The 12,206-nt window shown below is 31.2% G+C and overlaps 1 protein-coding gene across 1 annotated transcript; it reads right to left on the bottom strand.

The window, feature by feature from the left end:
* Positions 1-1,321: 1,321 nt before the first annotated feature.
* Positions 1,322-7,283, bottom strand: LOC134719486 (uncharacterized). The gene is made up of 5 exons (XM_063582476.1): positions 7,160-7,283; positions 5,742-5,889; positions 5,216-5,266; positions 4,375-4,434; positions 1,322-3,012 (listed from the first exon to the last, which is right to left on the bottom strand). Exons 1-5 carry the CDS (start codon positions 7,161-7,163, stop codon positions 1,365-1,367), a joined length of 1,911 nt encoding a protein of 636 aa, XP_063438546.1. The 5' UTR covers positions 7,164-7,283; the 3' UTR covers positions 1,322-1,364.
* Between the last annotated feature and the right edge of the window lie 4,923 nt (positions 7,284-12,206).

Consider the following 12,206-nt stretch of genomic DNA (forward strand, 5'->3'; position numbering starts at 1 on the left):
TAAAATGATCCAGGCATCAGGACAAAATCCACCAGTAACATCATGACAGTACGAAAAAAAACACTTGTTTTCAAGATTCTAATAGAATAGGGGAGATGCGTTCTATTCAGTAACATTTTTGAACATGAAACGAAACTAATATATAGTTTAAAATTTGATTTTAAAACTCAGTGAAAAATAGCAGAAAAAGGAATTGTCTTAGGACGTGAAATTTATCAAAGTATCGATTTACCCTCACAAAAACAATAATACTTAATATTGAACCGTTAAAACATTTTTCAGATCAATTGCATATTGAAATAATGATAAACACATCTAATATACTAGCTTATGATTTAATATGGAAGGCTTTTAATTTTTCTTTAATATTCAGAGATGCTTGATCCATCAAGGGCCAATATTGTCTCGATGAAGACTCATTATTATCATATCAATAAAACATATTTTATTCAACCAGTAGTAATTCATCAAGAGTTTTCTCTCTTTAACTGGATTTTGATTTGTTTGATTAGCTTAAAAATCAAATTGCTGTTTGGCATGCACCCGATTTTTATAAACTACTGTTCCAGGAATTTACTATGGCATAAAATGTTATAAGTTATAACGTCACAAAAAAACACCTGCTGATTGATAATGTCCTATACGCCAATTGACCATGGTCAACATTTGTAACTCATTCATAAAACAACTCTAAATTGGGGATTTTTTATGTTTAGAAACTTAAGGTATTTGAAGCGTACTGCCATATCATATTAAAACAAACACTAGATACGGATTAATGTTTTAGTCTTAGATGCATGATTTATTTATTAGTTGTTAGTGGCTTTGAACTAGCTTTCAGATAATTATAAGTACTCTCAGATATGTTCCTTGTGTCTTTAAATTTTGTGTCGGGATGTATAAGTACCCGGCCACGTCCACTTGTATTTTTGTTCATCTGACGAGTTAATCCCTTTTCAACTGATTTGTATAGTTCGTTATTATTTTGTACTGTTATACCACTGTCCCAGATTAGGGGAAGGGTTGGGATCCTGCTAACATGTTTAACCACCGCCACATTATTTATGTTTGTGCCAGTCCCAAGTCAGGAGCCTGTATATTCAGTGGTTGTCGTTTGTTTATGTGTTACGTATTTGTTTCCCGTTCATTTTTTTTACATAAATAAGGCCGTAAGTTTTCTCGTCTGAATTGGTTTACATTGTCTTATCGGGGCTTTTTATAGCTGACAATGTATGTGTCATTTTGGTCTTTTGTGGATAGTTGTCTCATTGGCAATCATACCAGATCTTCTTTTTGTAAACTATTGTATTTATATCGGACATATATGACTTTAATGTAAAAATTCTAATACATGTACATGAAAACTAGCTAGGATACATTGTAGAACGATGAAGTTCGTCTGGTCTCATAGGTACATCATTAGGTAAAATATCTACAACTTGTGGCTGAAGTCTCTGGTTTCTGTGCATCATAGTATCAGCATCTGGTCTGTAAGAACCCATATGAGAAATAATCCCAGAAAACCGGGTGCTTCCGCTGTTCGGCTGGCTCTGCGATGATTGATTTAACAGTCCTCCAATCTTAACGTTTGTTTGTTCCGAGTGGTCACTTACATCTTTTAGATATCTCTGAAGAACACCAGTCTCGTTTTCACCAGAGTAGTTATTTGATTCATTTGTATCGTAATCGGCTGGTGGAATTTCTTGCACATTAGTGTCATATCGTACTTGTTTTAAGAAGTCAGGTGGTACTTCTAACTTAATAGACCCATTAGATCCATGTTGACGAGTTTGGTGTCTTGTATTCCATATCCTATGCAAGTCCTTTTCTGAAATAAGAGCTTTCCCATGTTTCATACCGCTAGATTTTGATTTGTTTTGCCCATTTTGGGCTGATGATCGAGGTCCGCCATTGGCTTTTGATTGATTCTTTGCATTCATCCGTGAGAGAGAAATCTCATTATTTGAAAACTGTCCGAAATAATCTTTGTACTTGTTAGATTTGTATACATCAACAGCGGAGGATTTTGTCACATTCGTTTCAACCTTTTGAGTATTATCTTCTCGCACTATAGTTTGTACGGAAGGAGGTTGCTGTATAACGATATACTTTTCAATAATTTTTGTTTTTTCTACTTTTTCTCTACGTTTCTTCACAGGTTTTTCCGATTCCGAAGACGCTATTGAATACTCATCCGGGTCGTAATAATATGGATATGCTTCGTCTGTTGGGTACATAAAAGGCATCATATCAGCCGGATAAGGTTCCATGTAAGGATATTCCTGATGTGGGCCGTGATAGTAATCCATCCATTGTTCATATTGGTTTTCGTGATGATAATTATCTGATGCTTTTATACGGTCTGAATCTGATGGATATGAAACTGAATATTGTGTTTGAGTGTTTGTTGTTGTCACTGTTGATTCTGGTTTCTTTTCAGGTTGTGGTTCTTCTTGTATTGTTTGAGTAGACTGAACTTCTATGGGAACAGTTTGTGTGAATTGAGATTCAGATTGAAAAGTCTGAGTAGCCTGAGTTTCCGCTTGGAAAGTTTGTGTACATGAACTTGAACTGATAACTCTATTTTGAACATGTTCAATAATCGTTACAGGATTATTCTCAACTACGGCTGTTATTGAATATTCATTAGAAACATTAGAAGGAATATCTCGTGTTTGTGTAGACATATCCACTTGATAAGATGAATCTTCAGAACTAGCATCTATTTCACTTGTTGGGTATGCTATAGTCTGTTCTATGTTATCTCGCTCATCACTTGGCTGTACAAGTGGACCTTCCGGTTGATAGAGAAGTTTTTCAGCATTCAATGGATTAACAGTGTAGTATTCGACCGCTAATGGTTTACCATCTCCTACTTCATAGTACCGTACTGAGGATATACCATTCTGTTTGGTATGAACTGGTTTTGAGGCAAGATAATCCAGACTATTTTGGCTGAGTTGTCTACTTTGTAATGTTGTAGAAACTGTTTGCTCTTCAACAAAACGAGTACTAGAAATAAAAATAAAACATTAACATGACCATCAATAATAGCTTCACATACAGTAATTAAACATGCAGTTGATCGAAAATGAATGAATTGTGTATATATCATATACCATTTACACGTCATCGTCGTGTTTAGAATGAAATGAAGCATTTGGTTAATTCATTTTCTTAAATGCCCTGCGGGAAGTTTCAATTACAATCTATTATATACAAATTAGTTATGATTACAAGGCTGACGATAATGTCTCCGGGAACGAAATCTCCACCAGCAGTGGCATTCACCCATTGACCGTAAATAAACTCAGCATGGATACCAAGTTTAAGAATGTGTGAACTAGACTATAACTGATATAATGTCAGGTTACTTCTCCGTGTGTGCTTTCAAAGGTACGCATAACTGCAAGTGCAATGTGTTTGTTTCGTGGACATAACGTTACATTATATAACTATAAACGAAACAATGATTGTTTACTGTCATGTTGTGGTAAATGTGCCGTTTACGACTGTCATACAATTGAGCGTTTTAGCTAGCTATAAAACCAGGTTTAATCCACCATTTTCTACATGAGAAAATGCCTCAACCAAGTTAGGAATCTGACAGTTTTTATCGATTCGTTTGATGTTATCTTGCTAATTGATTACGTACTTTACGTCGGAGTTCGGTATTTGTTTTTAATTTTACTTTTCATTACGAAATTTGATCAAGGGTTGAAAGTTGGAGAATTATTTCCATTAATTATCATCAGATTCAATTTTCAAATGATGAAGCCATATTTTCTTTTTATCTATTTCTAAATGTATAATACACATGTTCTGTTATATAGAATCTTAATTAAATGTTATTACAAATTGTTATACAGCAAACATCTCCACCGTCCGATTTTGTCTAGACATGGGAGGTAAGATATTCTATGTTGGAACTGTATTCAATAATTTTAATCAAAACCAGAACAGAAAAAATAATGGAAAAAAGAATAAATCATTTTTTTTCAAAAGGATGTGTTGCAAATGATCAAAGTCTTGATATAATTATTTTTAAGACCGTACGGTGACTTATAAATGGTTATTTCTGTGTCATTTGGTCTCTTTCATAACATTGTCTTATTTGCACCCATTTCTTTAGTTATTCTTTATTTTTCTATGTTGTGTCATGTGTACTATTGTTTTTCTATTTGTCTTTTTCATTTTTAGCCATGGCGTTGTCAGTTTGTTTTAGATTTATGAGTTTGACTGTCCCTTTGGTATCGTTCGCCCCTCTTCTTTCACATCTACTTTTGTATATCTACTTAATATATAGTACTATCTTATTCACATCGACACTTGAACACATCCCTTTAGATTCATTTAAACATAAAGCATTCATACCGCTTTGCTGGATTCGCTTTCAGGGAATTCAGGTAACGAAACAGTCTGTACTTTCTTTGCCTAAAAGGAATAAGATCCCGACGATTATAATTCAATGACATCGAATATGTAAGCTGTGTTTAAATTGAAATATTAATGCATAACTACAATATTAACGTCTGAATTTTGGTTTCATTAACCGGAAGGGATCGGTTGCAATCACATTCCAATTTATTTCATATATAGCTCATAGATTTATTGTTATATCTAAAGAACATCAATGTGTAAACGTTGATAGGCGATGGAGCGCCTTAAGTCAATGTTCAATTCTTTTATATTTAATTGAAAACAACAGTGCAATTACAACTATTCATTGACGAGTGAAGGTTAGGCTGTAGTCAATTAACAATTTTTTTATATTGAATTTAAAACAACCGTATGTATTTCTTTGATAAGCAATGGAGCGATTTAAGTCAATTTAGATTTTTTTAATAATTAATTGAATTGGTTATTTGCCTAAAGGTTTAATGTGGTACAAACCTTATTGTATGTCGGTTTTTTTGAAGAATTATTTTGTTTATGTTTGTTCTAAAGTTCTGTTGATTTCGGGGTCTTCAACGATAACACAACGGTTTTTATTATTTTTTTTAATGACTTTCATTATTACAGGTGGAATATTACATATATAATTTAAGTTTTGAAAGACAGAGTTACATTAAAAGTAAGTGTTATAACAAGGTAGATAGAGCAAGACTAAACCAAATTAAGTATCGAACATAGTTTGCATGATATTGTACATGCCTTTCTATGATATATATTCATATCATGTGAACCCCTAGCTTCCCTTCCGAAAATAACTTACTTTTTAGCAGGAATAACTTTCTGTGCTTTAAGATATCCTTTAATATTTGTACTGAAAGAAATGCATATTTTAATTACAAAAAAGTGTCATATTCATAAATGAATGGAGCCAAATATGTGCGTACAATGAACATTTTTTTTCGTAATATGCAATATTTTGAAAATAATTATCAATATGTATCATTCTTTTGAGTGTTAGTTTAACTTGACAAAATTTTAGGATGAAGATGAACAAGTTCAAAGTTTTAATTCATATATGTTTAGGAAATTAGTGTCTATATAGTAGAACATGAAATCGAAACTTTGTTCAATCAAAACGATAAAAAGATGTGTTTGAAACGGTTGTTGTTTATGACAAAAACAGCTTTATTCCAACATCTTCTACATAATGATATGTCTGTACCAAGTTTGAAAAAAGACAATTGTTTTCTATTTGTTTGATGTGTTTGAGCTTTTGACTTTGTCATATGAGAAGGGAGTGTCCTTTTTAAATTTTCCTTGTCAATTTTTCTATTTATCCTTTATACCTGCCATTAACATCCATTCTGTTGTTGGCTCTCGCTTTTCTAATTTTCCGTCGTCGTAGACAAAATTCTGCCACAATTATTATAATTATCAAAGCTATTACAAAAACACCAACAAGGCAGCCAATCAAGATGTTTATAGCGTGTGAATCTGGAAAAAAAAACCAAGAGATTTTGTTTTAAAAAAACAGGCATATGAAAAGATTCTTGTACTTATATTTTCCTGTGTTTTGTGTAGAACTGCAGTGAATTTGATTCAAAATTTCTCAATATGATAAATTATCCTGATATTTCTATATTTAAGTTGGTTTTTATACTTCTTATATAATGACATGGCTCATTCATATTCTTTCCTCCTTGATTGAGTTGAGATGAATTTAAAAGTATGATACAGTTGTTAGTTAGTCGGAAGTCGTATATCTACTTCGGCACACTAGTCAGTGATACATGCCACACAAACATTGTGGAATGATGATATTTGTATTTCGCTGTTGCATGTGATACAGGGTTTGTTAACTCTTTTGGTGAACCTGTGAATACTAATGGATTTTGCAGGGGGTTTGTGTTGCTGTCTGTTTTGTTTTAAATGTTGTGAATTTTACAATTTTGGTTGGCTTTCAATCGTTTGTTTTGTTTTTCAAATGCATAGTTAGTTTATTTTATGGCATATGCATATAGCGTATACTTTTATCTTTCAAGCAATTAGCAAGTTTAGTACCAGATATAACACTTTTAGTGATACAAATGTATATCAATTAACATCTATGGTGTCAAACCGCGCTTTGAATGTAAATTTTAAGTATTTTCTACACGTGCCACATGATTGCATGTCTATGTAATATTTTTGAAGAAAAGCAGTGATTATCCAAATCATGAAAAATTGCTGTCTTTTATTGGATTTTCTTTGTTTTCCTTTGAATATGTATTATACAACTCACAATATACCAAATATGAGATGATCGATATCTAATAGAACTGTAGCTATATATTCGCTAGAGTGCTTAAAATACATTTCAAAGTATTGCATATGTTGTTTCAAACATCATGCGGTCGTTTTATGGTTTCAGATGTTACCAATCTATAAATAGTACAAAATAAAACCGGACTTTTTTCTCAAGGTAAGGGATCTTTATAACTAACTAATAAAATCCCTCGAGAATGGGAAAACTAATTAGGTTACAATGCTTCATTGGGTTGCAGTCTAACATAGAGATCCGATAATTTGGAAAACAATACAAAAATTGTTATCGTGAGTTGTGTTAAAAATATTTTAAAGAATAAATATGCAACCATTTGATGTTTATGATTATTGAACATATGCCACATAGCCGTTTTTTCACAATATGTAACGAGTACAAAACACATTCATTATCTTGAATATAATTAGAAAATATAACTAGAAAAGGAAAAATGTAACTCACCCATCTTCTATCGAAAAGTATCACTGCGAAATGTTCATCATCTTAAAGAAAAATATATATTTCCGATTTGGAAACAAGGCGTAAAATTTATATGTAATAGAAAATATATCTTGCGTATCTGGGCGGAAACGTCGTCAGAAAGTGAATTTAAATTATTATATTGCATCCATTTAATAAAAAAATATATAAACTCCCCAGCAACATGTTACATATTTACAAACATATCAATGATAATGTTTATATTGTGAACACACAAAGGTTAATTCATGTTAATGTTTTATAAATAACATACACCTTTTACATATATAATTCATCCTTTTGATGGAAATGGTTGCTGCACATAATTACTTTCCGACTGAGTAAATATTTTAATATTATTTTCCTGCTCATTAGATTATTGATTTTTGGCTGGTTGATTGCATGTTTTGTGTTAGTTTCAGATCCAAGATAAGGAACGACAATACAAGACATCGATAAAAATAATTATATGAACTTTGAAATATTTTTTTTAATTGGTGTTAATAACCAACTTTTGAAACACGAAAGTGAATGAAACAATTTAATAAACAAAGTTTGATCAACAATACTCTAAAAAAGCATGAAAGGAAGACTTTATAAATTATTACGGGCGTGTAAACATCTGAACGATTTGCATTCCAGCATCACTGGCATTTATCACGTGACAGTTGAGCATCTACTTATCTTTACTTTTGCTTTGATACATGTATGTGTTAACATTACTCATAGTGATATGGTCTTCCTCAGTCAAGTAAAAGAGAGTTTATGACGTCAAAAGCCTACATCATTTGTGTTGCCTAGAAAAAATCCGATAAATAGATTATCACATTGTTGTCGCTTTTGAATAAGAATCACACTCTTGTTTGAAATCATCTTTAATAGTTGTACGATTCTATGCTTTTCTTTCATATTTGTCTTGTTGGGGCTTTTTTTTTTTGGGGGGGGGGGGGGGGGCTTACTATCAGGTATACGGATTGTTAATTGTTGAAGGCCACACGATGACCAAGAGTTTTTAATTTCTATGACACAAGTCTCATGCCGAGTATTGTCTTATATCTTCTTCCCATGTTAATATTCGAAAAGAATGTATTTTTTTTACATAAATAAGGCCGTTAGTTTTCTCGTTTGAATTGTTTTACATTTTCATATCGGGGCCTTTTATAGCTGACTATGAAGTATGGGCTTGGCTCTTTGTTAAAGGCCGTACTGTGACCAATAGTTGTTAATGTCTGCGTAATTTTGGTATCTTGTTGACAGTTGTCTCATTGACAATAATACCACATCTTCTTATGTTTATAGTCCTTATATATAGAAATGTTAAGAATATAGCTTTGTTCAAAACTCCAGAGAAGTTCAGATTAATGATCAAAACCTGATTTTTTTCAGAATTCAAATATTCAGTGTCGAACGCTACGGATATGACATCTTTGAAACGCATATATCACTTTATATATGCATGATAATATGCCAAGAACAAACGCATATATTACAAAATGTCAATACCATATTTCAATGACCGTGGAGTAACTTTTAGATTTCGATATATGTGCTTCATCATTATTTTAAAACACGCCCAAAGCAAACATCGAACTAGATAAATTTAGGACAATTGAAGAATAAAAATTATGTTTTGGTAATTTATAGATCTTCAGAGAACCTTTGCCCAGATCATTATATTATCTGATTTTTTTAAACGTATGTGCATATATCCTTTAAGCAAGTTTGTTTTGTGTCAGTGTTTTCGTTATCTATATGCGTGGGCGTGGGTGTGTGTATGTCTTTATTATTATTTTCTAATTTGAAATGTAAGTATTTTATTAGTTTTTCTCACACTGATTTCTAAGATTGAAACTTTTTTTTTTTACTTTTTCAACATTTGTATGGATGTAATCGCATTCAGGCTAACTGTTATAACCTTCAGTCGAGCGATAAAAGTAAGATAAATGTATATCTATAAATCAAACTCGTTTTAAGTATTTTCGAAAATTAAAACACTTTAGATTTCTTTAGTTTTTTTAATGACCCAAGTGCAAATAAATACAAATAAATATATTTACATGGATACTGTTTCATAATTTGAATATTATCCACAAAAATAACGTGAAAAACCATGAAATTTTTGTGGCAAAACTAGCAATTGCATTAAAACTTTATTCCTAACTTCTTTTGAAGTAAATTAATAGTATACAAATTTTTTAATGAATTTCAGCTCCGGGTTTCCGAAAAGTGCAATGCCCTTTAATATTTGTTTTGAAGGTCGCTATTTCTGAAGACATTGACATTCATTTGTATTTAAGGTAAATTACGTATATCTTCAATTTATTTTTTTCAACTCATATACCACAATATGTTGAGGTAACAAACACTGAAAACTTAATCTTTTTAGCCTCTACAATATATATTAAAAATTTCTTGCTTTTCATCAGTAATAAAGCATCGACGATTATTTCCTTTTTCAATTTACAATAAATTGTAAAACTGATATTTACTATAAAATGGTCGAGTTAATATTTGAGATAATTAAAGTGGTATCAGTCGTAACCTCAGTTATTGCCTTATAGTATTTCTCACAACTTTTAATGCTCTTAAAAATATATTTTAGAAATAATTCAAGCTCCGATGAAGTAACTCTAATATAATAAATATAATAGGACAAATACTGCAATTGTTTTAGACCGAAACACTCTAGGTGAAGGCAAATAATTGCCATTCCCGTAAATAAATGCATTGTTACATTGATGTAAAATAACGGAGCGAACTAAAGTAGTGACATGCTTAAACTATTTACAATAAGGTATTTAGATAAGTTTGGATGTGTTTAAATGATAATTTTATCAAAACCTGACTTATAACATATTTTATTATCGTGTGTTTACGTTTCCTCCTTAATTTAATAATTTTATAATCGTGCATTTTATCGGTTTATTTATGAAATTCTTACGTTATCATTCCACGACGTCGTGTAGCTCATTCATAAAATAGGCATATGACGTGAGAGTAATATCGCAACTGGTAAAACAATATATTCATATTTTACCATGGGTGTGTACTCAAAGTATTGGAAGAACGTCATATTAGAATAGTAGTTATAAGTCAAGATATGAAACTAAATGGATGTATATGTATTATCCCTTATTTTAAGTTTAGATTCTTAAGTAAGTTGGCCTTCCAACTGGTGGGATTCGATCAGCACGCTACTTATAAGTCTTGTGTAAATAAAGCGGGCGTCTGGCGTACCGAATTCTAAACCTGTTATATGTAATTTTGTTGAAAAATGGTATGATATTTTATTCTTTATGGTGTGTTTCAAAGACCTGTACATCACATACTTTGCAAGTTTAACAAAATGGCATTGAGTTGCTGGTAGATATATTATAGATATGTGGCAAATCAATATAGTTGATTTCAAGATTTAAGGTTATTACTTCGTGAATAATTTAAATTTTAAATCCGGTTTTAATAGTTACAAAATTGTTTTCGTGAAATGTGATTCAATATATTTATAATTCGATAGAATATATCGTATATGTATAGTAGTATATATAGGACATTATTGTAATAACGGAACTAGCGAATAATGAATATTAATATGGGTACTTCATACATGTTTTCAGTATCACATGATATAGAGACTTCTGTTCACCAGACTTTACAACTATGAAATAAAGTGCAATAGTATTCCTACTTAATAACCGTATTACGTACTTTATATTTGTAATTAAACGATCATACTTTCCTTAGTTTTACTCTCGAGTAGAGCTTTGATGCATAGGGTTTTGGACACAGGCTTTCTACACTTCTATCTATACTTAAATTGTAGTTTAACCGAGTTAACTCGGTTTGGTTGATTAATACCCACAAAAACAAGGATGACTTATATCCAGGCCTATGCTTTTTTAACTACCAAATATGTGTACGATTTTTGTAAAAGGCTTAAATGTAGTTAGTTGTAAAACCAGAACTAATCCACCATTTTCTACATAAGGAAATGTCTGTTCCAAGTCAGGAGTTTGACAGTTGTTTTGCGTACGTTTAATGTGTCTGAGCCTCTGATTGTGCCATATGATAAGGCACTTTTCGTTTTAAAATTTCCCGGTAATTTTGTTTCGTTGGTTTTTTTTTAAATTTTTGTGTTCAAATGATATAAAGTTTACTGTTCTCACCTTTTTTCAAAAAACATGATAATTTTTTATGGTATTATTATTTTATAGTACAAAGTTCGAACAATGAAGTTATATCACAATCAACGAAAAATGAAAACCAAGAACAGTAACTTATTATATCTGTCTCTTGGTTAAAAATTGTTAAAGTTTATCCTTTGCATTAAAGAAAACGTCAGCATATTTGTGTGTGTTGATTATCCTTTCTCTAGTTGTGCTATTAGGCGTTACAATCAACTAAACGCCATATTCAATACACCATTCACAACTGTATGACTGTAATAGATAAGAATGCTATTAACTTTTTAATTATAATGTAGTTTGCAAAGTATAATATATACTGTCGGATAAACTTAAAACCTACCTAAGGATTATAATTAACATTATACAATTAAAAATTGTTTTGGTTTCTTGCAACATTAGTCACTAGGTATTATTATTTTTAAAGACAAATTAATCATCTACTGAATTAAGATCGTATTAAGTCAGGTCGTATATATAACAAGTTCACTTATTATAGAAATTGGACCAGAAATCAATTGGAATGCAAGTTACCAACCAAATGTCATCGTACGACCTTACAGCTTGCAATAATTAAAAAAAAAGCCTAAATGATACTTAGACCTGTTAACGCCAGACACGTAATTTATCTCTAAAAGACTCATCAGTGATGCTCGTATGAAAAAAGTTAAAAGGCCAAAATATAGAACAATACTGAAGAGGATCACTAAACTGAAAAAAAATCACTTGGGAAAATAAAGCTAAGATAATCTTTTCCTCGAGGTAAATGGATTGAGTATTTCCAATAAGTTTTTTAATCGGTAAATTTATAGATAAGACTCTGACAATTGTAATTTATGTCAACATAG

Source organism: Mytilus trossulus, chromosome 5, assembly GCF_036588685.1.
Source record: "Mytilus trossulus isolate FHL-02 chromosome 5, PNRI_Mtr1.1.1.hap1, whole genome shotgun sequence".
In the NCBI taxonomy this organism is placed as follows: Eukaryota; Metazoa; Mollusca; class Bivalvia; order Mytilida; family Mytilidae; genus Mytilus; species Mytilus trossulus.

Bases quoted from the DNA above. Each gene is read 5' to 3' on its own strand.
- LOC134719486 (XM_063582476.1), bottom strand. The intron at 4,435-5,215 runs GTAAGTTATTTT...TATTCCTTTTAG, and splicing joins AAAGTTATTCCTGCTAAAAA to GCAAAGAAAGTACAGACTGT. The intron at 3,013-4,374 runs GTATGAATGCTT...TTTTATTTCTAG, and splicing joins AAAGCGAATCCAGCAAAGCG to TACTCGTTTTGTTGAAGAGC.